General features: G+C 39.3%; 1 protein-coding gene across 3 annotated transcripts in view; it reads left to right on the plus strand.

The window, feature by feature from the left end:
- The window catches only part of Cemip2 (cell migration inducing hyaluronidase 2), a 73,075-nt gene extending 45,663 nt beyond the window's left edge, over positions 1-27,412 (plus strand). The window contains exons 14-24 of one of the 3 annotated variants that reach the window (XM_090329649.1): positions 1,255-1,290; positions 2,327-2,482; positions 6,393-6,570; positions 7,774-7,989; positions 10,254-10,462; positions 14,288-14,470; positions 16,740-16,959; positions 19,192-19,290; positions 22,179-22,333; positions 24,835-24,938; positions 25,371-27,412. In XM_090329649.1, coding sequence (XP_090185775.1) covers positions 1,255-1,290; positions 2,327-2,482; positions 6,393-6,570; positions 7,774-7,989; positions 10,254-10,462; positions 14,288-14,470; positions 16,740-16,959; positions 19,192-19,290; positions 22,179-22,333; positions 24,835-24,938; positions 25,371-25,567 — 1,753 coding nt within the window. In that variant the 3' untranslated portion in view covers positions 25,568-27,412. Of the gene's footprint in view, positions 1-1,254; positions 1,291-2,326; positions 2,483-6,392; positions 6,571-7,773; positions 7,990-10,253; positions 10,463-14,287; positions 14,471-14,938; positions 15,040-16,739; positions 16,960-19,191; positions 19,291-21,904; positions 22,129-22,178; positions 22,334-24,834; positions 24,939-25,370 lie in introns of those variants that run through there. The other 2 variants (XM_090329650.1, XR_016534898.1) reach the window with 2 other exon arrangements.
- Positions 27,413-27,951: the final 539 nt, after the last annotated feature.

The raw sequence follows: 27,951 nt of genomic DNA on the forward strand, positions 1-27,951 counted from the left end.
TTTTTTGAAACCCAGCAGAATGATGATACAGTGGTAGTTCCTGGAATCCATTTATTATGATTCCTAATAGACAGGATGAGCTCTAAGGAAGTATGCTAGAATTAACAGACCGCAAATGTTTAGAATCGTCTCGTTCTGGTGCTTTTATTGGAACTGAACTTGTCTAGTGACATGGCTGCTTTTTAATGAGATTGTACAGAAACTAAGAGTTTAACTTTATAGAACGCATATGCTGTCTGTCACAGCTCAATAAAGATTTTTGGGACTACCTTCCCCCCCCCCCCCTTCTTTCCTTTTGGGAACTCGTTCAAGTTTTTCTAATTTTCTTACCTTGCCATTCAAAACAAAAACTTAGCAATTCTATCTTAGTGTTGATTTAGGTCTTACCCTGACTGTAGGCAGGAAGTGCAGTACGTCTTTTTTTCTCCCCACTTGGATGCTTTTAAGAGAGGTCTGATGCATATTGAACCAAGACGTGATGTTCAACAGCCTAGAAGAAAGGTTTTGATGTTTCCAGTAGCCATTAGCGTTTTGATATTTTGTTATTATGTCTGGCTTTGATCATGTAGAAAATTGATATTGTACTAAATTTATAGAAGTGGCTTAGCTATCATATGGAAAAGTTTTGAAGTGACTACCATGATCTTCTAGTCTATTTAAAACATTGTAAAAGCAATAATTTTAGCCACATTTATGTACTCTTCTCTGGGTTAGGCATTGTCCCCAAATTACTTGGAAGTTTATTTAATTCTGTCATGAGTTTGGTCTGAAAAAGTTATTATGTCAACTTACTGGTGAGAAAAACTGATGGAGAAAGAATGTGAGTAGGGACAAGAGCTTAGCTGAATGGTAGAGTGCTTGCTTAGCATGAACAAGGGCCTGGGTTCGATTCCTTGGTATCACATACGCAGAAAAAGCCAGAAGTGGTGCTGTGCCTCAAGTGGTTGAGTGCTAGCCTTGAGAAAGAAAGCCTAAGGAAAATGCCCAACCCCTGAGTTCAAGCCCCAGGACTAGCAAAAAAAAAAAAGAAAAAAAAAAGCATTTGAGTAACTTGAGTAACTTGCCCAAGGTTATATAGCTAATAAATGGTGGTCAGGACTTTAACCTATGCAGTGTGCGCTTTAGTTACCATGAGGCTGAACTGTTGGGTGCTTCAAGTTTGACTTCCTAGATTTCATAAATCTATAAAGACAGAATTACCTCTTGGGTGATTTAGTGAATTCAGATGTTCTCACATTCTCTTTTGTCTTTCAGATTTGCAGACAATGGAATAGGATTGACATTTGCCAGGTTTGTAATTGCTTAACAGTACTAATTTGATCATCTGAAGCTCTAAAATTATCCTTGAATTTTAGGGCGAGGAGAATAATACACAGAAATGTTTTTTATAATTTATTAGCCTTAAGAATTTTTTAGCATGATCTTCCTGATACCACTAGAGGGCCCAAAATACATGTTGACTGGTGAATTGAATTCATACCAAAGTAGTAGGTTAATTTAACTGGAAATTGTAGACGATTGGACCAATTTTGCCTAGAAGACACTTGATATATCTATAAAGTCTTTAAAAAGTAAGGGTTTATCTGGGTCACACCTGTAATCATAGCTGCCTAGAATGCTTTGATCTCAGGGTCATGGTTCAAAGCCAGCCCTTGCAGACAAGTTTCTTATCTCTAACAAATAAATAGCTAAAAATGGAGGGGTGACTCAAGTGGTAGATTTGCCAGCCTTGATTGAAAAACTAGACAGGAACACAAGACCTGTGCTCAGGCCCCACTTCCAATACCACGTCTCTGTCATTTAATTGCTGTAGACTGGACAAGTTTATTATCATTTGCCATATTATTGCTTGAGACTAATCAGCTAACTAAATTTCCTAACTTAAATTTCATTTGTGTCTACATAATTTTCAAGCTATGTGTTAATTTATAGAAGATATTGTCACAGCTTAAGTGTAGTTTTCCAGGCCTCGATAATATGGATTAGAAAAAAGTATGGATTTTAAATATTTCTTAGATTTTTTTTTTCTAGTCCTGGGGCATGAACTTGGGGCCTGGGTGTGTCCCTGAACCTCTTTATAGTCAAGCTAGTGTTCTTCCACTTGAACCAAGTGCTTTTTCTGAGTGATGTATTGGAGATAAGAGTCACACAGACTTTCTTGCCTAGGCTGGCTTTGAACCACGATCCTCAAATCTCAGCCTCCTGAATAGCTAGGATTGCAGGTGTGAGCTTCTTAGATATTTTTACATAGTGGTTACATTCCTTTTGGAGGTAAGTTTAAGGTTTCCTGAGGAAGTGTGTCTAATAAGTATCCTCATCTTTACAGTGATGGGAGCTTCCCTAGTGATGAAGGCTCTAGCCAGGAGGTGTCTGAATCGCTCTTTGTTGGAGAGAGCAGGAATTTTGGCTTTCAGGGTGGACAAAACAAGTATGTGGGAACTGGAGGACTTGACCAGAAGCTTCGCACATTACCTAGAAACCGGTAAGCATTGCCTTGGCATTAAGTCTCTGAAATTTAATCAGTGAAAGAAAAAAAATTAATCCTTAGGGAAGGTTCCATAATAAATCTGAGTAGTTTGATTCCTACTGTGACTCCCTTCCTATCTTCTTATTCTTACTACTGTGGTTGTTGTGTGTACTATCTTCATTAAACTCTGAAGCATACATAATTATTCATTCCATAGATACCATCATCAGCACAGAACCCATCCTTGTTTCAGATTACTTACTTAAGAGTTTATATAAGCTGGTGGTTTTCTGCTTTCTTGAGACAGAGAGAGAGAATTGCCAAACCATCAACTATGACATGAGGTCAGTTTTCCCTCCATCTGGCTTGCTGGTTTTCAGAAATAGGTACTGGAAAAAGGAAATTACCTACTGAAAAAGAGTCCTAGAAAATGAGAGTTGGTTGATGCCAAAGTTGACTCAAAACCTACTAGGGCTGTGCAGTTAGCAGCATTTGAGGTCATGGTGGCTGAAAGGAAAGCCATTGCATGTTTTCTGTCATCATGATCGGACATGAAAGTAGTCCTTAGCACTCAAAAGATTCTTCAAAGCTTTTGGGAAACTGTTAACTAATCAATCTCACTTCAGTTCTGAGACCCAGGGTGAATTTATCCTCACGGTACTTCTGTGAAAACCCGACAGAAAAAGATCATAGGCTAAAGACACTTCTGAGTCTATTCCCCAGTTCTTCAAGTATCCGCTAAGTGAAAGAATTCCACCTATATGATCCATGGGCTGAGACTAAGTAGGAGAACAGGGCGGGTACTGCTTTCTAGCTAAAGGTTACCTGTGATTGACTCTCACCTGCCTTTGTACTTTTCATTGTGGAATAGTGAGCATTGTATATCTACTTTCAATAGAGAAGTCCTTTTGGGCTCTAGATTCTACTAGAAAAAGAGTTTTTGAATGTCTTGTCTTTGTTTGTATATGGTCCTGAGGATTGAATCCACGACCTCCTGCATAGTAGAAAAGTGCTTTAGCACTGAACTATATCCTTAGTGCTATTTCAAGAATTTATAATAGGGGCTAGAACTGAGGCTTAGTGATACAGTGCTTGCCTAGTATGCATGAAGCTCTGGGTTCGATTCCTCAGTACCACACAAACAGAAAAGGCCAGAAGTGGTACTGTGGCTAGCCTTGGGCAAAAGAAGCTCAGGGACAGTGCCCAGGCTCTGAGTTCAAGCCCCAGGACTGGCCAAAAAAAAAAAAAAAGGAAGAATTTATAATAGGTAATATTTATGAAATTCTTATCAGACCCTCTTCTACATATTTTAAAATTATTTAAACTTTACAAAGCACATGAAATATGCACTGTCCTCCTCCTGTTAGCAAATGAGGAGCATAGTAAAGGTAGTGGAGATAGGATAGATAGTTTAGTTTCAGTGCTAATTTGGGTTTTTTTGGGCCTGATTTTTGTGGAACTCAGGGTTACTCAGAGCCTCACAATTACTAGTCATGTACTCTACTAGTTGAGCCATATAGCCTTGATTTTGTTGTTGTTGTTGTTGGTTGTGGGGCTTGACCTCTGGGCCTGGGCCCTGTGCCTGAGGTCTTCACCTTAAGGCTAATAATGCTCTACCACTTGAGCTAGAGCACCACTTTCTATTTTTGGTTGGTTAATTGGAGGTAGAGTCTCACAGACTTTTCGTGCCTAGGTTGCCTTTGAACTGCGATTCTCAGATCTCAGCCTCCTGAGTAGCTAGGATTACAGGTGTGAGCCACTGGCACCAGGCTTTGTGTTGGTTATTTTTAAGATAAGATTTCACTTTATGCCCAGGCCAGACTAGACTGAGATCTTATGTGTGCTTTCCTATGCATCTTGATATTGTGCTTCCCCCAAAGGGATAACAGATAAATAATCTCATGATTTATTTCTATGCTGCCATCAGAAAGAATGGCATCACCCCATTTGTAAGGAAATGGAAAGACTTGGAAAAAGTGAAGTAAGCCAGGCCCAAAGAAACACAGGCTCCATGGTTTCCCTCATTAGTACACATCTAGGATTCTCCTAGCAGAGGATCACAGTATCTCAATGGCTACATGCATATGGCCATGTAGATGAGGCTAAGCAAAATGAACTCCAGGACAGGGAAATGAGGTTTATTTGTGATTATTGTTCTTAATGTACTATGTGAACTTGTTTCTTTTCTCTTTTTTCCCTCCTTATGGTTTATCTCATATCTGACTTTGTTACCTGGAATATTGTATATACGTTTATTTATTTATTTGAAATAGGGAATGAAAGGGGAAAAACTAGATGATTGGGAAGGGGTAGGGGAAGGGAAAGTGGCAGAAAAACATGAGAAGGGCTATCAGTGTTCAAGAAATAATGTATCCACTAGCTGACAAATGTAACTGAATGAAACCCCTCTATATATTACCCTAACAGTAAAATACAATTTAGAAAAAAAATCTCATGATTTAATATCCAGTCTCTTCTCGAACTGTGATTCCTGGATCACCATCTTGAAAGTAGCTGGGATTGTAGGCTTGAGTCACTGTGCCTGACTAATACTATTTTTTGTAGTTGTACTGTAATCTCTCTTCTATTTCTGTAGGTAGAAATCTACAGAAGAGAAAGCTAAGTAAAAAAGTGAAGCTATGTGGGTATGGTATGATACGGAAGTATGATACTGGCCAATTGAGTTCTATTCCTTTTATTTTATATTTACCTCCAGTTTTGTTTCCAAGTCCTTATTGTTAGCTTGCTAGGGAAAATTTCCAAAGCAGAACACTCTCATTGATTAATGGGTCCAGTTTTTGTTATATCATTTCTTTACCATCTTTACCATGAGGGCAAATTATTTTGATTTATGTACTTAGAAATATAGCACGAAGCATAAGATTTTTTTTTCAACCAGGCAGTTTGGTTTTCTTGCTAGTTTATAGGCTTTTATTGCAAAACATTGCCAAGTTGTAAACAAAATAGTTGCTATACAAATCCTCTGAAAACCATTAAGCATTTTAATAGGCGTAGAAGAAACTCAAGAAATTCTCACTATTACAGGATTTGCACATTAATTCTGATTAACAATTTATGATAACTAAGAAGGAAAACTGAGCCAATGAAATTCTAGCATTCTCAACCTCCCCCTCCTTTTTTCCCTCTCCCCCCTCCTTCCTTCCACCCCACCAGCTCTTGACAGTTCGGGGACTTGAAATGCAAGAGCTGCAAGCTCTTGCTTACAATTTTTACACAAGGCTAGAACTCTTCCACTTATGCCATACTTCCACTTCCAGATTTTTGCTGGTTAATTACAGATATGAATCTCTCAGAATTTTCTGTCCAGGGTGACTTTTTCTAGGATCCTCAGATCTCAGCCTTGTAAGTAGCTAAGATTAAGAGGCATGAGCCACCAGTCCCTTCATTTGCTAGCTCTTTAGACATAGCCAGCTATGAGAACTTACGCTTTGTGGCTTGAAAGGTTTATCATTTCAGCCTTTTTTGCTGACTCTTAGTAAAAGGAGAAAAAGAAGAGTAGGCTCTTTCTGTGTAAGCACATATTTGTCTTTTGTTTTCTAGAGATTTAGAAGCTATTCTGCAAGAAAGAGTGATTACATAGAAATTGTTGCTTTGTTAATAAATACTAGTCCACTTCTAAGCTGTACCCCTAACTCCAAATAAAACATCTTGAGTAGTTTTAAGAAGGGGAAGTCTTCTGTGCTATGTTGCGTTATCGTCTCTATAGCATTTATGATCTGAATTTATCTTTTCTCATCATTCATACTGTAGTGTATATTTTATCGCATCAGGGATTTTGTCTTGGTTATCACTATATTTTGGCATTTTGTTTACTGTTTAACAGGTCATTTAATAGTAGTTATAAAACAAATGCTATTAAGGAGACCGGTCCATGCCCATTAAATGAAATGGTGTGTTTTGACAGGACATTCCCCATCAGGGGCTTTCAGATTTATGATGGCCCCATCCATCTCACCAGAAGCACTTTCAAAAAATATGTGCCAACTGCAGATAGGTACAGCAGTGCGATTGGGTTCCTCATGAAGAACTCCTGGCAGACGACTCCCAAGAATAACGTTTCTCTTGTGAAATTTGGTCCACATGTAAGTGTGTCCTCGTGGCTCTTTCGTGGCGGTGGGTGTGGGAAGGAAAGGAGTGTACATATAGTGTATTCCTAAAGAGAAAACAAAGATTTGCATAGGATTTTTTGGGGGGTGGTGTGCTGGTATAGTATTAGGGCTTAACTTGGGGCCTGGGCACTGTCCCTTAGCTTTTTAAGAAAGGCAACCTACCAATTAAACCACAGCTCTACTTCTGGTTTTTTTGGTGCTTAATTAGAGATGTGTCTCATAGACTTTCCTGCCTGGAAGGCTTTAAATTGCAGTCCTTAGATCTAGCCATTTTAGGAGTTGGGATTGCAAGCTTGAGCTGCGTCCATCTAGTTTGCATAGAATCTTTATGAGGGGAAAGAAAAATACGTATAACAAAAATTCCTAAATCAATGTACTCTATGCTGTTGGGCTCAAGCGAAGTGCTAACTCTAGCAATTTGGATTATTTTTTTTTACATGCAATCAATGCCTTGAACATGAAAATAACTAAAAGAGCAGAGTACTGTCCACTGTCCAGTTTTACAGGCACAAGAGGACCGAGAGTTTGGGGAGTTCAATATAATAAATGAATGAGATCATCTCATCTCGACAAGAGATTTGGTTCCTTTTTGGTATTTGCCTGAGTTCTGGGGAATTAAAGGATAAAATAATTAGAAATGAGTACTGAAGCAGTGTGATAGAAGTTGGATTTTGTGTATTTTTATAATGTGCCAGTTCTGGAACACTCTCACTAGCTACTTAGCTCAGGGTTGGCATTCCACCACTTAATCCACACCTCCATTTCTGGTTAATAATTCATAGCTAAGAAGAAAGAAGGGAAATGGATACAATGAAATTTTTAAATGATTTGCTGAAAATAAGAGTCTAGATTTATCTGCCTAGACTGCTTTCAAACCTCAGTCCTCTCTTACTACAGATTAATTTTCTCAGGACAAAATAATAATACACATATATACGCACATATATACACACATGATGAGACTAAAGATTTTCCAATTGAGCTTCACTAGGTTTTCAAAAATTTTGTTTCCCAAGCTCTTCATTAACTGAGTAGGAAACTGACTAGATATCCTAGTTGAGCATAGTGAACTATGACACCAAACCACTTTATCTGTAAGGCTGTTGACCTGTTGTAGGGATGGTGTATTAGCATGAGCCTGCATTTTCAGCTGTTTCTGTTTTTCACTGTTGGTAGGTTTCTCTGAATGTGTTCTTTGGCAAGCCTGGCCCATGGTTTGAAGATTGTGAGCTGGATGGTGATAAAAATTCCATATTCCACGACATTGATGGCTCTGTAACAGGATACAAAGACTCCTATGTGGGAAGGATGGACAACTACTTGATTCGCCATCCGAGCTGTGTCAACGTCACCAAATGGAATGCAGTGGTCTGCAGTGGGAACTATGCCCAGGTAGATCCAGCATGCAGCCTCCCACAGAATCCCTATAACTCCTGCAGCATTACTTCTGTGAGGATTTTACAGCTTCTTAGGGTGCTCAGAGGAAAGAACAAAACAGGAAGGAAGGAGATGGAAAGGGGTAAAGTATTTAATTGACAGCTTCACCAAATAATTGAATAGGTGAGAAAGTGAGTCATGGAGGGGTGACGTGATCTACACTTAGTTAAAAGTAGTTTGGATAGAGCTGGAGCAAAAACTTGTGTTCTTTTACACTTAAGTTTCCTTGCCTCAGTCCAGCCATATTCAATGAGAGGGAGTTTTACTTTGTGCTTTCAAGTGATGGTGGCTGCTTGACGAGGGAGTTTGATTTCAGGAACAGTGGTCACAAAGAAACTGAGCTGGTCCCAGAATTGGAGACTGGAAATGGTAAATGAGTAGACTAGGAAGAAATCCCATGGAATTCCTTAAAAGTGTCTTTGGATATAATGTCTATGAAGATCAGAAGGAGATGGCATAGATTTGGAAACAGGTCTCTGAAGTTATTAAGCTAGTGTGTATTTCAGCTGGCTACCTAGTCTAGGAGGCTCAGTTGCAAGTTAGTATGAATAGTTGGGATCAAGGATTTGGAAGCCAGATTGGCTTGGTTTGAATCTGGTGTTACTATTTCCTAGGATGGAAATCAAGCAAGTTAAAAGTACTCAGTCTCCATGTGTCATTAGGATAAGTGAGACTTCCTTTCCTCTGAGGCTGTGGTGATAACTGAATGAATTTATAGAAAGCATTGAGTTTGTGGTCTGGCACCTGGTGAAGTAGCTGCTACTATTTGAGGAGAAGCACTCTTGAATCACAAAATAGTTAGATTGGGATTGATGGAAGAGATTTTAAAGCTCAAAACTTTGAAGGTGCAGAGTTTGGGGCCAATATTTTAGACAATGAAAGGTCAGATTTAGTAATGGACTGGTAAGCAGGGTTTGATGATTCGTGCCTATAATCCCAGCACTCAAGAGGCCAAGGCAGGAGTTCAAGGCTCTTATTTGTTGTGTAGAATCCTCCTCATAAAAGAGCAATGCTATGGTGTATCCTTTTGGCTGGCCTTTCTTAGTCAAACACATTTCAGATCATCTCTGTCAGGGACAGGGGTCAGAGATAGCTGTGTGTCTCTTATCACACGTAAAATAAAGTTACATGAAAGCCTATATTAAATGTGCATTTAAATAAATGTTAAAAAGTATGATTCCTGGACTGGGAGTTTGGCCTAGCAGTAGAGTGCTTGCCTAGCATGCATGAAGACCCGGGTTTGATTCCTTGGCACCATACACATAGAAAAAGCCAGAAGGGGTGCTGAGGTTCAACTGGTAGAGATCTAGCCTTGAGAAAGTCCAAGGACAGTGAACAGGCCCTAAGTTCAAGCCCAAGACTTCCCCCCCCCCAAATATGATTCCTGTCTTTATTTTCAATTCATAAATGGCATTAGGAGCATTGTCAAACATGAGTAAGGATGAAGACAACTTCTAGAGCCAAAGGACATAAACAAGAGTGTAGATATGAGACAGAAATTCCAAAGTATTTTAGATTAAATGTTAATATCCAGTGATTGTTTTAAGTGTCTCAGAAAATTTAGTTACAGGGTACTGATTTGTCTTAGGACATTATTAGAGATTTGAATTATGATTTCGTACATCTGTGGAAGGTTTTGTTTTGGCATGAAAAGAGGCTCAAATGCCACTGGAATCAATTCAGGACTTTCAAATTTGTCTCAGCTTCACATGTTTTTCCAGTTGCTGCAAAGTGTTTTATAACTTTTTTTTTTGAATGAGTGAGTGAAAAATGACTTCTTGGGTAGGTCATGGAAAGTGGAAAGCTGTAGCTTGAAGATATATAAATTTTCCATTTCTTTGTTTAGAGGGAAGTCTCTTAGATTTGAAAGGAGGGATATCGGTTTTCATATTAATTTCCTTTTTTATCTTTTGGTATGTGTGTTCTTCAGATTGAGGGATTTCTTTAAGTGTGTGAACCACAGAAGTTTTATATTCCAATGAATAAGCTGGCCTGCGGTAGTGGAACTGCTGAGGAAGGTCTTGGCTAGCAGAAACAGGGTCTGGTTTTTACCATGTCTAGTATCATATGGAAGTGTGGCTTAGGGTGTAGTTGGCTGTTGTTCCTTAGTCTGGCATGGATCACGAATCTCTCTTTTTCAAAGTAGAGACCTCTGATTTTCTGATAGAAAAGGGTTGTTTAGCTACTTAAACTTTTCTTTTTTTTTTTACTTTTTAAAGATCTATGTACAGACAGGTAGCAGTCCAAATCTTAGTATGACCATTACACGAGATGAGTATCCATACCACCCAATGGTGCTCCGGGGAATCAACCAGAAGGCCATCTTTCCTCAGTACCAGCCTGTCATCATGCTGCAGAAGGGCTATACCATCCACTGGAATGGGCCAGCACCACGGACCACTTTCCTATACCTCGTCAACTTCAACAAGTACGTGTTTCGCCCAGTCATTTCAAGTAATTGAGCAAGTAGTGACTCCGTGGCAAAAAGCAATAGCATATCTTCTTCCTCACAGAATTCTAGGTTCTTTTCTCCTCCCAAGAAGAGGCTATATGTTTTATGTGGATAGAGTTAAGAGATTCTATAAATGGAGTCTTGTCATTTTTGACAGCATTTTGTGTTTCTGTGACCAAGATACTGTGTTTGAAAAGCAATTTAATAGCAGGTTTTGTTGTTGTTGTTTTGCTGTGGCTGCTAGTGGATTAGAGCCTTATGCGTCCCAGGCAAGTGCTCTACCACTGAACTGCATGCTCCAACCCAACAGGAGGATTATTTTTACTTATTTATTCATTTATTCGTTCACTCCGGTATCAGTCTGGGGTTGAACTCAGGGCCTGAGGGCTGTCCCTGAGCTTTTTTTGTTCCAGTCTAGTGCTGTACCACTTGAGCTACAGCTCCTCTTCCAGCTTTTTTTGGGTGCTTAATTGTAGATAAGATTCTTACAGATTTTCCTGTCCAGGCTGGCTTTGAATCACCATCCTCAGGTCAGAGCCTCCTGAGTAGGATTTAATAGGGATGAGCCACTGGTACCAGCAATAGTAGGTTTTAATGTGGTTTGCTGAATGTGTTATTTTCTTGTGGCTAGGGTGAAAGAAGTTTTTTTAATAAGGTTTTCCAAATGAGTACTTGGATAATTTAAAATATTTTTGAGGTCAACTTTTGATTTGGGAGAAGACAAGGATATTATTGATTACTTACAGTGTTAAAGCTGTGTAAGTAGTTGTTAGACTATATTGTTTAAGGAAAAATGGGGTTCTCTTTTTTTTTTAGAGTTGAAATTTGTTTTCTAAATATTTTCTATCTACAGTTGGTTGAGTCTGAGGATGTAGGATCCACAGATATGGAGAACCGGCTATATTTTAAAGGCAGAAGTAAAGCAATTGAGATCTATGATTGCTAACTCATGGGACTCCATGAAACTACTCAGACGTATACTGAATGTAGCCATGGTTTATTCTCCTAAGTGACTACAAGCTTTGACTTTTCAGTTCTCACTTAAAATACTCAGCTGGCTGGCACTTAGAGGAATTTGTCTGTAAATTGGTCATTTTCTAACAATGGCTAAGCTTAATGGCAGAAATAGGTTTCTGGTATATACTCTAGACTAAACCAAGACTTTCTCTAATTGGAGATAAAAGCTGTCACAAATTTTCCTGCCTCAGCTAACTTTGATCCACCATGCTCAGATCTCAGCCTCCTGAATAGTTAGGATTATAGGTGTGAGCTACTGATATCCAACCTTAGTGTTTTTTTTTTTTATGAAGGATTAAGGATATGAAGAAAAAAATGCTAAACTGTGGGTGGTGGCTCATGCCTGTTAATTCTAGCTATTCAGGAGGCTCAGATCTGAGGATCAAGGTTCAAAGCCAGTCCAGGCACAAAAGGACCTGAGACTGTTATCTCCAATTAACCTCTAGAAAATGGGAAGTGGGCTACCCTTGCCTCAAGGGTAGGGTGGTAGCCTTGAGCTGAAGAGCTCAGGGACAGAGCCCAGGTTGAGTTCAAGCCCCCTGACCCTCAAAAAACTGCTATAATGATTTGGTAGTGTGTCAAAAGGTTTACAAAGGCATAAACTTTTATATCAAGAAATTTTGGTTCTAGGAATTAATACTATTATAAAAAGTAAAAAATATATTTATCAACCAATGAGATTTCTGAAATCCAAGTCTACTAATGCCAGTGAGTTGCATGAAAAGTTAATGAGAGAAACAAAAACTGGGAGAATGGAAAAGAAATATGGAAAAGTGACCAGTATTCCATAAAGGTAAAGGAATAGGATCATGAATTTGAAGTGAGATATTATAGTCAGTTCTATGCCAGCTCCATAAAGTACCGTACAAGCTTTTCATTGAACACTGAGCAAGTAAAAACATTTTAATAAGAAAAAAAAAGAGCATAAAAGCTTCAAAACTCTGCGTGGGCTGAAATTTAGTCATACTTTCCTTTTTTAATTGAAAAGATCATGTAAGAATTGCATGATGTGTAGAAGGAAGAGGAAGACTACTAATCTTTTTTTTTTCCAAAGTCAGTATGATTATAAGTAGGTCATAGAATTTCTAAGTTCACGCCTAAAAATAATGCTTTAAAAATTAACCAAAATTTCTTAAATGTAATACAGAAAAGCCATAAAAATGTATATAATTCTTGTAGTTAATTAAAATGAGGCATTTATGTTATTTACTGTTTCTTCAGTGTCAGCTTGTTCTGAACATGAAGATTTGTCATTTCTTTTTTTGTTGTTGTTGTTGGTTGTGGGACTAGAACTCTGGGCCTGAGCATTGTTCCTGAGCGCTTCAGCTCAAGGCTAACACCCTACCCCTTGAGCCACAGTGCCACTTCTGGTTTTCTGGTGATTAATTGGAGATAAGAGTGTCACAGAATTTTAGTGCCCAGACTGGCTTTGAACTGTGATCCTCAGATCTCAGCCTCATAAGAAGCTAGGATTACAGGAGTGAGACATTGCACCGGGCTTAGATTTGTCATTTCTTTACCTACTTTTTCTTGCATGAATCTTGAGATTGTTTTTCCTCTGCCCTTCATGCTATTATTAAGCCGGGCATTGTTAGCTCACAGCTACAATCTTAGCCAGTTAGGAGGTCACAGGGTAGAAGAGTGTGGAAGACTCGTATCTTTCCAATCTACTACCCCAAAACCAGAAGTGAAGCAGTGGCTTATGGTGGAGGAATGCTAGCCTTGAATAAAAAAAAAAAAACAAAGGCCGGGAGTTTGGCCTAGTGGTTAAAGTGCTTGCCTAGCATGCATGAAGACCCGGGTTCAATTCCTCGGTACCATATACATAGAAAAAAGCCAGAAGTGGTGCTGAGGCTCAAGTGGTAGAGTTCTAGCCTTGAGAAAGTCCAAGGACAGTGCTCAGGCCCTGAGCTGAAGCCCAGGACTGGCAAAAAAAAAAAAATAAAATAATAAAACAAGCTCAGGGACATCACATAGGCCCTAAGTTCAAGCCTCATGACTAACAAAAACAAAACCCAACAATGCCTCATAGAAAATCTTTTCTTTTTTTTTAAAAAAAATATTGTTATAGTTAAGGTATTATACAGAGGAGTTAGTTTTATAAGTCAGGTGATGAGTACATGTGTCTTTGGGTAGTATATCCCTTCTTTGCTTTCATCCAGTTACCCCCTCCCTGCTGACAAGTTGCAAAGTTCATTTTCCACATAGTGTCTACTGAATACCATGCCTGTGCCCCTTCTGCCTCTCCCAAGGAAAAGATAGGAAAAAGAACAACAAAAAGCAAAAACAGACACTATCACCACCACCACTACTGTCACCACCACCATCATCATTTTTTGTTGTTTTTGTTAGTACTGAGGCTTGCACTCAAGTCTACATATTTGCTCAACTTGAGCTTCAGTGACACTTCTGGCTTTTTCTGTTTATGTGGTACCGAGGAATCAAACCCAGGGCTTCATGCATGCTAGGCAAGTACTCTACCACTAAGTGACATTCCCAACCAATATCTAAGTATTTTGTAACCTCCTTTTATTCACAATTCTGTGTGTGTGTGTGTGTGTGTGTGTGTGTTTAGGTCATGATATATATATATATATATTGCATATCTATATTGCATATATTGATAGGAAATATTTGGGTAACATATAAACATGGATGATTTGTCAGTGGCTTAAATTTAAAGAGGACATCAGTGGTTGAAATTCTCCCATGCTGTAACAGTAAACAAGAACTAGCTCCCGTGTGAACTAATTATACTAATCATCTGCTGCCTTTCCTTTGAAGGGATGACTGGATTCGAGTTGGCCTCTGCTATCCTTCCAACACAAGCTTTCAAGTCACCTTTGGCTTTTTGCAGCGGCAAAATGGCTCTTTATCCAAAATGGAAGACTATGAGCCGGTGCAATCAATGGATGAACTACAGAAGCAGCAGTCCCAGAGGAAATTCTATTTTGACTCCAGCACAGGGTAATTCAGTGGCCCAGAAGATGAGGATTCATGTGTTTTCTTTAATGGTGAAATTACTAGTTCTTCAGCACAGCTTAGAATAGGCTGTGATGTAATTGCAGATGTGGGCCTTCTTCCTTCATCACTATTAGGGGGTTAGAGGGAACTAGCATGACTTGTAATTATAGTGAGCAGTAGGAATTAAAGGAAGATATTTGCTTTTTTACCTCTTAAGGCAATTTAGAGAATGAAATTATCCTTGTTAAGAGCAACTAGTTGTCCCAATGGAAAATGAAGTAATTTGGGGCTTTATTTTCGAAGGGAGGGGTTAGCAATTATGAAGATAATCGTTTCCATAGGTTATAGTTCATATTTTGGTGAAAGCTCATTTTTTTTCTACTGACTTAAGGTTATCTCTAAAGTTGACCTTGAGTTAAAAAGAAAAATTCAGTGTATAACCATGGCATATTTGCTTTCAACTTTCTCTAGGCTGCATCTTTCCACTTTTTAATTCTAATCCTGTTCTCCTGGGGTCCTGTTGGCTTTGTCTGCTTTTATCCAGTTACAGTGTCTCTCAGCCGTGGGTTATGGTAGGCTTGCTCTCCTGTACTATTCCAACAAGTAGCATGCTCCTTTAGCCTCCATCCTCAAGTTGACATCCTACTGAATACCATTGTATAGGTAAATAAGATTCATATATTCTGTAACTTCACAGTCCTTTAGAAGATAGGAGCATGCAAAAAAAGTAATAAGAGATTCAAAGGCTCTAAGTCCTATATAGAGAGATCATAAAATATACTGTGGGGAGTAATTCAAGTTCGGCCTAGAGCAACCAGTGACATTCTGAGAGGTGGCACTGGAGCTAACACTGAGGAATGATCACAAGATGGAGGAAGACAGGTGAGCTATCCATAGGTCAGGGTGGATAGGTGCTTGGAGGCATAGGAGAAGATGGCATGGCATGTTTATGAAAAACAAAAAGCTCACTGAGAACAGGGCAGCAAGATTGGGAGGAATGAAACTGGGTTCAGTCATTAAGTACTTGGTTGACCTATGAATAATATGGTTATTAGCAAACTTATTAACCCCCTGGGATCCGTAACAGCCGATAACTGCTGTGATTAGTTTAAAATTCTCTAATAATCATTTGTGATTTCATTTTGCAGTGAGACTAAGTGTCCATGGGCTTTCATTCTATACATGGTAGGATTTCCACATTCCCAGTTGATTGTCCAGAAAGATTAAAGAAACTAAACATTAATGAGGACAATCTGGTGGCCACAAATGAATGATTAAGCATGTATGAAGATGGGAAATATATTTCCGATCCAGATATTTTAAGACTCCCTCAGTTTCTCATATCCTGATGTTCCTAATACTATTCATTTTGGTTATCTTAATCATGTAACTCAAAGGCCCATATCCAATCAAGTCCCTTTCATTCCTTCAGTGTATATGATTAAATTACTGATAAATGGTACAATGGCTGAATTTTTACCCAACTTTGCCTTGTTCATTGATCTCATGAGTTAGCACATATGAATTCAATTTTTTAAAACTTGTTATATAAAATAGTGGCTTTCATGGTGGGATAAAATGTGAGCTCTTAATTTCTGGTCATCAGTTACATTTCCTTGAGTCCTTTAGAATCTTGACTTCCTTTAGAAGGACTAGTTTTGCAGAAAGATGTTGGATTGTGACTTAACACTTAGACCTTTTTTTCCATTCACTTTGTCAGTGGGAAGATGGTTGGGAATGAGTGGGACTGTTCCATTCGTCTGGTTTTGGTCCATTTACAGAGGATATACTGCACTCTCATGTACTTTTAGAAAAAAATCACAAGATTGGTTTTGACTATCTTGGCCTTACCCAAACCCAGAATTGCTGCTTTATTTTTGTAGATTTATGTCTCTAACCAAAGTGATTTGTGAATAATAATAAAAAGAAAGACCTAGATTGATTTACTAAATTCTAAAATCAATGCCAACGTATAGTTTTACAAAGAATTTTGAGCCAAGTAACATACCATCCTCTCAGATTACCTATTGAACTAATTTAAACCAGAAACATGTCTGCTATCTTCCCAAATGACTAAATCGAGGTATCCACATCTTTTTCTACAGCCGTCCTACATTTGACTTAAGGCACTAGGAGGATTAGTGGAAAAGAAAAACTAGTGTGCTAGTTTGGGGTGGAATCTCCTTTGGACTATGAATGGATTTGAGGAATTTTTGTGTTTTTGAGGGGAAATCTAACAACACCTCTCTGGGTTGCTTTCTGTTTTGTGCAGGTTATTATTTTTGTATCTCAAAGCCAAAAGCCCCAGGGATGGCCACAGTTACTGTTCCTCTCAGGGATGTGAAAGAGTGAAGATTCAGGCAACCACAGACTCAAAAGACGTCAGTAATTGCATGAGCAAGGCATATCCACAGTATTACAGTAAGCCATCAGAGGTCAAGCGCATGCCATCGATGCTCACTGGACTCTGCCAAGGTTGTGGAACTCACCAGGTAAAGAAGGAAGAAGAAGGGAGGGGACAGAAGTCTGGGGGAGAGGTCAAAGGACAGGATTTCCTTGTAATAGGATCATTTTTCTTTGAAACAGCTATATTACTAAATGATAAATTCAGGATGGTATTTCTTGGAATTCTAGCCCATTCTAGAATATGATGATGCTCATAAAAATAAAAAAAATACACACATACACACACACACACACATATACACTTCTATACAAAAATGTTTTTGCCTGTGACACATCATTTGGCCAGATTGTCTCTGGATTTTGTCAATTAGATGCTGCTGTGTTGGCCATCGTTTTTTCTTTACGCCATGAAGAGTATGTAGATAGTATGTGTATGTATGTACAACTAGACATAGGCCAAAGGCTGACTTGGAAATTTCATATGTTGGGTCACCTCAATAAGTATACCAATTAAGGGTTCAAGTAGTGGTAATGTCTGAGAAAGAAGATTTATTAATGTACTAGATGGATGGGAAGAGGGAGAGTAAGAATTTCAGCTCACCTTTGTAGTACAGACATTAGTATAGGTACTTTAAATTTATGTAGAGAAGGAATTGACACAGGGGATGAGAAGTATGCATAATCAAGTAGTCCCAGGCCAGAATATGGTCTGCTTGATCTTTCTCTCAGGATTATTTGCCCAAATTGACTGTGGATTTTATACTTTAAAATTAGAGGTTGGGAAATTGATCTCAGTTTTTCCTTCCCTGGATATGATTGTGTTACTGTATTGCCATTGTGTGTGTGGGTTATATATGTCAAAAAGTGCTCTAGCCTTGAGAAAGTCCAAGGACAGTGCTCAGGCCCTGAGCCCAAGCCTAGGACTGGAAAAAAAAAAATGTAGCTCATGTGAAAAGGAGTTTTTATTTCCCCCTCCTCATTCCCCTCCACCTTGGGAGGCAGTACTAAGCTTTGAAGGCAGCCTGTACTCACAGAGATTTCTTGTTTGGCTGGTACACTTGAGCCATGCTCCCAGCTTGGTGTTCTGCTGGTTATTTTGGAGATGGAGTCTCATGGGCTTTTCTTCCTGGGTTGGCTTTGATCCTTGGGCTCAAGATCTCCAGTCTTCTGAGTAGCTGAGATTATAGATGCAGTTCCTGGTTCCATAATTGTTTTAAGATGGAAACTATTTTAAAGTATCTGCTTTTCTGTTTACTTGTAATTAAAAGTACCGAGAGACTTTACTTACAGGCAAGAACAACCCTATTTCTTGAACGTGACAAAATAGAGGGAAATGGGGGCAGTATATAATGCCTGACTCTGAAGTGCTTTCCATATCACTGAGAGGAGTTGGGACTTAAAGGTTTTTTTTTTTTTCTTGCCAGTCCTGGGGCTTGAACTCAGGGCCTGGCCACTGTCATTGGGCTTTCTCAAGGCTAACGCTCTACCACTTGAGCCACAGCACCACTTCTGGCTTTTTCTATGTACATGGTATACTCAGGAATCGAACCTGAGTCTTCGTGCATGCTAGGCAAGCACTCTACCATTAGGCCAAACTCCCAGTGCAAATGTGGAAGTTTTTATAAAACAGTATATGCCTTGTTTAGATACTTAGTTTCTCAGTATTGAAGTGATTAATCCTCCATTCACAGTAATTGACTTGAGAGGGACTTTTAAAAAAGTCATTTGTGGGGCTGGGTGCATGGCCTAGTGGTAAGGTTCTTGTCTAGCATCCATGAAGCTCTGGATTTGATTCCTTAGTACAACATATGCAGAAAAAGCTGGAAATAGTGCTGTGGTTCAAGTGGTAGAGCGCTAGCCTTGAGATAGCCGAAGGACAGTACTCTGGCACCAAGTTCAAGCCCCAGGACTGGCAAAAAAAAAAAAAAAGGCTATGTGTGCCTCTGGATGATGGATGTTTAATATTAATAGATCACATTTACTAAGCCATATAGTGAGTTCATTTTGGGGCAGGGGTATTCGGGATTGAACCCAGGACTTTGTGCATACCAGATTTGTGCTGTACCACTGAGTTACACTCCCAGCTTCTGAACTGGTTTTATTAACAAGATTACATTTATGTGAAACTAGCATCATTCCAGAAAATGAGAATCATACATTTCCTGTATTAAATGTGCCAAAATTCCCCATCATGAAATACGTATTTTAAGTCCAGAGAAAGGAAACTACCGTTGGTGTTGATGTCCTTGAGGTTATTCGGGGGTAGACTCTGAGAGGAGGATACAGTTGCAGTAACTGTGGAACTTTTTCCTATGCAGCTGGTGTTTACTAGTGATCCCCACAAGACCTACCTCCCTGTGCAGTTCCACTCTCCCAGTAAAGCAGAAACCCAGCGTGGGAGTCCATCTCTGATTTCTGTAAGTATTCTCTGATGTTGTCTCAGTCTATTCAGGTTGCTCTGACAAAATTCCATGGGTGCTGGCATGTAAGCAGTAGGCACATTTTCACAGCCCTGGAGGTTGAGAAGGCCAAGACTGAGGCACAAGTGGGAGTGCAGAATGGTTTTCTAGTTCATTAATTGGTTTCCTCTCTCCATCCTCATGTGGGAGTGGGACCAGGTGCTCTCCCTTGGGTAAGGACACTAATTCCATTTATGAGTGTTTCACCCCTGCATCCTCCAAGGAATTTAGGGTTTCAACCTCTGATTTTCTGAGCACACAGACATTCAGACCATAGTGATGACTTCTTGCTTTTATCTTTATCTTAGTGACATAAATTATCTCTAGAAGTAGTCACTTGTTTTTGTTTGGCTATGGTTTGGTTTTGTGCCAGTCATGGGGCTTGATTTCTGGGCCAAGTGCTGTGTCTGCTTTTTTGCTCAAGGCCAGCACTCTTGAGCCACAGCTCCATATCTAGCTTTATGGTGGTTAATCGGGGAGAAGAATCTCATGGACTGCCCTACCTTGGCTGGCTTTGAACCATGATTCCAAGATCTCAGCTTCCCACATAGGCAGGCTTACAGGCAGGAACTACTGGCTCCGGCATAGTCATTGGCTTTTAATCATGTTGTCATTGTTGACAGGAATAAATTAATATGTAAATGCCTTGTAAACCTTGACTTTTTTTGAAATAAATTAATCTTACAGTTTTTTCCAGTAGATTGTTTACTGATTATTTTTAGGCAGATGTTAAAATTTGTTCACATTACTTTCCACTGAATACATTTTACAGGTGACTAGGATTTCATTTCTGTAAAAGGAAAGGCCTCTGGTTAGAACATAATTGCCATGTTAAATTAAATTTCTAGCAAGAAAAAACATATTTAACCTTGTTTAGGGCTTAAAATGAGCTTTTTTTTGTGGGGGGGACTGGGTTGTAGGACTTGAATTAGCCACCTGGGTGGTGTCCCTGAGCTCCTCTACTCAAGGCCAATGCCCTACCACTTGGAGCCAAAGCTCCACTTCTGGTTTCCTGGTGGATAATTGGAGATAAGAGTCTCAGGGACTTTCCTACCAGTCTTTGATCTGAAATCCTCAAATCTCAGCCTCCTGAAAAGCTAGGATTATAGGCGAGAACCACCCAGTGCCTGGAAAGGAAAGCTTATAAATCTCTTTGTCATTTTTAATTTTAAAAGTTACCTTATTTTGGGAGAAGCAGGGAGGGAAGTGAATATATAGGGTTCTCTTTTCTAAGTGTGTTAGTGTAGTGTACATGCAGGTTTCAATGTCATTAATTGAATTTGGGCTTGAAACCAAGTTAGCCCCTGGGAAGTAGGGCTCAAGATATGGCTGATCCAAAACCACAGTGACCTGAGTACCACCAAGTCTATTTGGTTGTCTACCTCATTAACTACCAGGGCCTACACCCTGTCTCAAGGGGTCTTTAGGAACTTAATTTTTTTTTCCTGGAATGTATACCATAATCACAAATTGTGATATAACATGAAATTTACTAACTTCACCAATTTTAGGTGTGCAGTTGAACAGTATTCACAAATCTTGATATAACATGAAATTTACTAACTTTACCAATTTTAGGTGTGCAGTTGAACAGTATGCAATGCATTCACATTGTACAGACATTCCTACCACCTAGCTCTAGAATTTAGATGTTATTCAATGGCATTGGATGATGGATATTCTCAGTTATAACTCAGACCATATTTCTACCTAGTTCCCTATCAGGCCTTCATTTTGTGATATACTCAGATTGTTTTTTAATTTTTGGACACAGGGTCTTGAGCTTGCTAGGCTGGCTCAGTACCACTGAATCATACTTCGAGTCCTATTTTTCCACTGTTTTTGTTTGTTTTTATTTATTTATTTATTTATTATTTATTTATTTATTTTGCCAGTTCTGGCTTGAACTCGGGGCTTGAGCACTGTCCTTGGGCTTTCTCAAGGCTAGAGCTCTACCACTTGAGACACAGAACCACTTCCAGCTTTTTTTCTATGTATATGGTACCTTGAGGAATTGAACCTGGGTCTTCATACATGTTAGGCAAGCACTCTGCCAGTAGGCCAAACTCCTGGCCCTGTTTTATTTTTGAGATAGGGTTTTACTTCCAGCTTGGATAATGTGCCTGAGCTGCAGTCTGCCTTCTATGTGTTTCTGGTTGTTTCTGGGATCATAGGCTGGAGAGATAATCTGTACTTTTCTACCTGGGTGATTCCAGACCCATGATTCTTCCAATATTTGTGTCTCACATATCTTGGGGTGAGAAGAGTGCACCATTATACCTAGATATGGGTCTTGTGGCCTTTTCTGCCCAGGTTAGTGTCAAACTGTAATCCTGTTCACCTCAACCTCTCAAATAGGAATACAGATGTGAGTAGACTGGCATGGTCAGGATGTCCTTTTATGGGCACTAGCCTGTGCTAGCTCTACCTCTTGGTGCCTTCATTGGTATGAAGGAAGCAAGTAGTTTCTGAGGCTTACTGTTCTCAAACCTCATGAGACAATTAAAGAAGGTACTGTTTTGCCAGTAAAAGTAAATCTCAAAAGATAAATCTTTTTTTTTTTTTTTTCCAGCCTGCACGAGGCTGAGGCTTGAGAACTTGTATCACTCAGCTCAGTCCAGTAGGGTTTGATACACCTGGCTCCAAGAATCTGATCTGATCAGCAAAAATCAACCCAAACAGCATCTATGACCAACATCTTAGAGGGAGATAGACACCATTTCAGACATTGGAGGCAAAGAACAAGTGAAATTCTGGGCTTAGAAGGGTCTGGAAAGAAAAATCATGTTGGAGACATTTCTGAAAGGATGATAACAAAAGACTTGTTTTTGTTTTTGGATTCTCAGGTCAATGGCACTGACTTTACCTTCCGAAGTGCAGGCATCTTCATTTTGGTTATTGATGCATGTCAAGTACCCTTCCGGTTGATAGAAAAACAGACTTTTCCTCTTGCTGATATCAGTCGCATGGAAGAATATTTAAAAGCAAGCATCCCTCCAAGGTATGTCATGCTTGCTTGGTACCAAGAACAAACCACTTTGAAGATGTGGAGTTTCTCACAGAGGTGACACCTTGTTACCTATAAGCTCTAGATTCGCTCCTTGGTTTTTTACTCTGTGGACATTCAGAGTCCATGGTGCTTTTTGAGAAGCTATTACTCATTGATGGCTGAACTTACATGTTCAAATATTTGCAAATACTAGGAAGGCTCTACCTGTTCACTTGGGAACATTGTTATGATACTTTTTAATATTAAATTGATCTACTGTGTGCTCATTTCACTTATTACCATTCTGAAGTAATTTTTCTATATAATTTTACCTCTTGTAGCTATCTATCTCACCAGTAGGCCCCAAATATCATTGTGCTGTGACTGTGATGCAGGAAGCCATTGTCTCAATCACTTAGAAATGAACAGAAAAAAAAATAATTGATTCTAAGTAGCTGAAGATGGAAGGTTTTGGACCCTCCCCATCCCCACCCCCCTCAAACCCAGCATTGGGGTTGAACTCAGGCCCTGGGTACTCTCCCTTAGCTTTTTTGCTCAAGCTTAGCATAATACCACTTGAGCCACAGCTCCACTTCCGTCTGGTTTGGGCAGTTTATTAGATGTAAAAGTCTCATGGACTTTTTTTCTTTTTGGCTAGTCCTGCGGCTTAAACCCAGGTCCTGGACACTATCCCTAAGCTTCTTTTGTTCAAGACTAGCATTCTATCATTAAGTTATATTGCACTAAGGGATTGAACCCAGGGCTGCTTCATGCATTCTAGGCAAGCACTCAGCCCTCTGTTAACTTTCAAGAGCACACACACAACATGTACTTATTATTTTTCTTTTTTTGCTAGTCCTGAGTCTTGAACTCCTGGCCTGAGCACTGTCTTTGGGCTTTCTCACGGCTAGAGTTCTACCACATAAGGCAAGGCACCTCTTCTGGCTTTTTTTTTTAATGTATGTGGTACATACATTAAATCGAACCTGGGTTTTCTTACATGCTAGGCAAGCACTCTACCACTAGGCCAAACTCCGGCTTCTTATACTCAGTTCTCTTAAAACCAGGTTATAAGTCTACCACAAATAATACAATAGTCATTTTGCAGGGTAGCCTATACATTTAAGAGTTAAACCTGACTCATTAATGGAGTTATTTTTAGAAATGGGACTAAGAGAAGCTTTTTGAGAGTCTTGTGATAGAATTTCTTATCTAGCTACTCATTATATAGGAAGCTTCAGATTGTAAAAGAGTTTAATACTGTATACTGGACATTTAGGAACACATATTTTTCTCTCTGAAAAATAGAATTTTGAAAACCTGTTAAGAATTTACAGGGCAGCTGACAGTACCTTCTTAGATAGTGATGACCTGTTAATGGTCTCATGGACTGGTCTCAGTAATTGCACTGAGGGTCAGGCTTTCAGTGTATCTATTTGCTGTGGTCAGACCTGGGCAGTGATTCTGAATTGAGTCAGCATTGTTTAGAAAGAGGGGCAACCATGAGCCCACACGAATACAACACTAAAGAATCCTAGTCTTATGACTTGTCAAGACCCACATTAACAAAGTAAAATACACTACTAAGGACTGTGGGAAGAGTTGAGTTAAAGGGAGGGATACTCTGTCTTCCTAGATGGCATGCTAAGGTTGCAGAGCTGATGCTACCTAAATTAAAATATAAAATTAACACAATCCCATCAGTAGAAGTAAGTAGGTTAGCTTCCTGCCATATTTGGCAATTAATTCTGAAGTCTAGCTGCAAGAAGAATGTAGGAGAGTAGTGAACTGCTTTTATGCAAATTATACTTGTGTGGTCAGATACTGAAAGGAACTATGCAGCCAAGGTAATTAACAAATACACATAAGTCTATATGTTTTATTGATTTGTTGTATGATAAAGACAGCAGTTCTTAAGAAATATAAGCTTCCTTTAAATGCTGCAGAATTTATCTGTGCTGGTACTGGGACTCGAATTTATGGTAGCATCCCTTAGCTTTTTCACTCCAGGGATAGCCCTTTACCTCTTGAGCAATAAGTCTACTTCCAGTTTTTTGTTGGTTCAATTGAAGATAAGAGTCTCACAAAGATTCCTGCCTAGGATAACTTTGAACCTTGATCTGCAGATCTCAGCCTCCTGAGTAGCTAGGATTACAGGTATATAGATGAGAGGCACTAACACTTGGCTTTTTACCCATATTTCTAGAGTGTATTCAATCCAAAAAGAGACTCAAGAAATACATGCTGAATAATTGAAATTAAACAGTGTTCTACTGGGCCGGGAGTTTGGCCTAGTGGTTAAAGTGCTTGCCTAGCATGCATGAAGACCTGGGTTCGATTCCTCAGTACCACATACATAGAAAAAAGCCGGAAGTTGTGCTGAGGCTCAAGTGGTAGAGCTCTAGCCTTGAGAAAGTCCAAGGACAGTGCTCAGGCCCTGAGCTCAAGCCCAGGACTGGCAAAAAAAAAATAAATAAATAAAAAATAAACAGTGTTCTACTGTTTGTCTGCAGGTCAGTTGTTCTGCTAAGCACAAGAGGAGAAATAAAGCATCTGAACATTTCAGATTCCTTGATATCTCTGGGATTAGCCAAACCAGCTCACCTTTATAACAAAGGTTTGTGTTTGTGTTACTCTGTGAAGTTCATGAGAGGCCAACAATGCTTATACTTTTGTGGCAAAACTTAGTTGCCAGCACATTTTTGTGAGCTTATTTGCTTGGGTAGGTGTCATGAATACAACTTCTAAATAAGGGAAGTGTTGGGCATAGTTCATCATTTTGGTGGTTAGTGTTTATTTCCTACCATAAGAAAATACAAATTTAAATACATATGTTGGGGTGTGTGTGTGTGTGTGTGTGTGTGTGTGTGTGTGTGTGTGTGTATGTATGTATGTATGTATGTATGTATGTATGTATGTGGGGGGGGGTAGGGGAAGAGAAAGAGAAAGCGAGAGTGCTCTGTTTTGCCCAACTCCTATTCACCTTCTGCATCACCTGCTGCTGGTACTCATTGCTATGTAAATTGAATTCTTGTTGTTGTTTTTTTAGGGAGTACCATATTTTTGGGATTCCGTGGAAATTTTAAACCATCATGGACTAAGCTATTTACCAGTCCTGCTGAGCAGGGGCTTGGGGTGCTAGAACAATTCATACCATTGCAGCTACAGGACTACGCGTGTCCCAGAGCCAGCAGTATCCACAGGAAAGACTTGGAACTGTTAAAGCAAGCTTCGAAAGCGCTCTAGAGATTGACTGTAACTTAAGTGCTAAGCAAGAAGAAAAGCAAAACAAAACTGTGAACTAACTTATTTAATTTATGGCATTTTAAATGACACTGTTAACCCAATGGAACCGTTTCCCTGTTTGATACAGAAAGAATGACTTCAAAGGGATTGCTTGAATACCAGGTCCTGTACCTTGTCATTGTACTAAATGTTAGAGAATTTAAGGCTGTTACAGTCAGAGAGTCGTTCCTCACCTTGAACCCCAGTATTTGTTAATGATCACCAGCAGTGTTAAAACTCTATACTGGGGCGTGCTGGGGTGAGGTGGGGTGGGGTGAGGGCTTGAAGGGCGCTGCATGAACTCTTCAGAGGACCAGCCTCTATACCACCTTGGATACTTGAAGTTCTAATGCTCAGTTGTGCTTTGTGTTGGTTAGCTTGGGCAGCCAATATTTTCAGCAATGTTCAGGGGTTGGGGGGAAGAGACTTTTGGGGCAGCCTTTGAGGGTTTTATATGAAGCTGAGCGACAGAGTTAAAAGTGGCAACTCAGGCCTAGCTCATGCCCTTTATTTTACTGCTTGGACATGTGCTATTTTTATTCATTTATATATTGATGACTAATAAGGATTCAACTTTCAAACAGAATGCATGTGGGAAAAAGGGCTTTTAGGGAATTGAAAACCCCTTGAATCTGTGACTGTTGGGCAAAAATTTGACCTGCACCAAGGTCTGAGGGTTATTGGGGCCATTTTTGCAGCTTTAATCCTTAGCCTGCCTTGACTGTACATTTGTGTTTCACATGCAGAGCTGAGGTGAATTTTTACTTCTTTTAGGGTTTTTCTTATTGTTGTTTTAAGAAGCAGCCCTTTTTCCTGAATTGAGAAACGTGTGTCATTTTTAACTTGCACAAAGGAAGTCCATTCTTGGTGTTGCTCTCTCACATCTGGGCTTTTTGTTTCTATTTTTGCATGTGTGTGTGTGTGAATTTTTTTTTAAAGAGCTTCTCTTACTGCTTTACCAGGAAAAATCCCAGAAAGTTTAATATTACAGTGATATTACAGTGGGGAAAGGGAGGCCTTCTGAGGCCAGAACTATGGAAGAAATACTGAGATATGAACCTCCTTGTACCCTTAAAGGAGGGAGTCACTCTTAATGAAATTCTTAAAGACAATTGAAAAGGCTATCATGATGCCTTATTTCCCTTTCCCCTGGAATTTTCTGTCTTTTGCCAGTGATGATTGCATGTCCCAAAGCAGCTGACTCTCTAACCTGGGTTTTCCCACACCAAGAGGAGAAGTGCATCAAAATGTCTTTAATGTATTATAAACCCACAAAGCCCAAAGTTTAGTGAACGGATGACCAAGTGAATTTGCAATGGTATTGGCAGTGAAGACAAATTCATTTTCCTCCATCAAGGGCTGAGGCTGTAAGCCTGTGCCTTTGTGTAGAGAGGGAACTAGAAGCAGCTCTTGGACTTCTGTTACTTTACAAAATAGCTACCTCAAAGTGCTACCGAGAAACCATTGTAACTGTAAGTGCCCATGCTAAGGGTACGTGTCTTAATCAAAGAAGTTTGCTTGTTTTTTGGATGTGGGACTTTTTTCTTTTTCTCTCTTCTTCTTCTTTTTCTTTGTATAGTGATGAATGAGATCTTACATATTAAATATATTATTGGATCATGGTTCTTGAAAGTAATTAATGTGTGTATGTGTGTGTGTGTGTCACTTAAATATCTATGTGTGTTTTTTAGAGTACCGTGCTTTAAAGATTTTGAGAGAACATGTAAGTTCCAAGGCAATAGGTTTTACTGATGTCTATTACTAATAACAGGGCGTAAGTTAAATAAAAAATAAGTATGTATTTTGTGTGTGTGCATGTGAATTTCTATTCCTGTCTATAATTTATTTTTTTTAAATTTCCAGATTCCAGCTTTAAAGAGGTTCTTGGTAAAAATGAAATAAAGAAGGTAAATCTACGAAGTAGATTTTGTAAGACTGAAGATTGGGTATTACAAAGCTCAGGACCTTCTCCAGTGCAGGGATGCTCACTGTGCTGTACATTGGATTCACCTGGGGAACTTAAATAGGCCTGGACTTCGCTCATTCACTTTTGAATTTATCTGGTGCAGGTGCAGCCTGGATATTGGAAAAATGTAAAGCTTCCTGGGTGACTCTAGCATGTAAGCAGGTTTCAGTGCCATTGCACTAATAGAATGAGCTCACTATTTTAAGCCTGTGGGTTTTTTTGTTTGTTTGTTTGTTTGTTTGTTTTTTGCCAGTCCCAGGGCTTAAACTCAGGGCTTGAACACTGTCCTTGGGCTTTCTCAAGGCTGGAGCTCTACCACTTGAGCCTCATCCCTACTTCCGGCTTTTTCTATGTATGCGGTACCAAGGAATCAAACCCA

Source organism: Megascapheus bottae, chromosome 3, assembly GCF_031878675.1.
Source record: "Megascapheus bottae isolate mThoBot1 chromosome 3, mThoBot2.hap1, whole genome shotgun sequence".
Classification (NCBI taxonomy): Eukaryota; Metazoa; Chordata; class Mammalia; order Rodentia; family Geomyidae; genus Megascapheus; species Megascapheus bottae.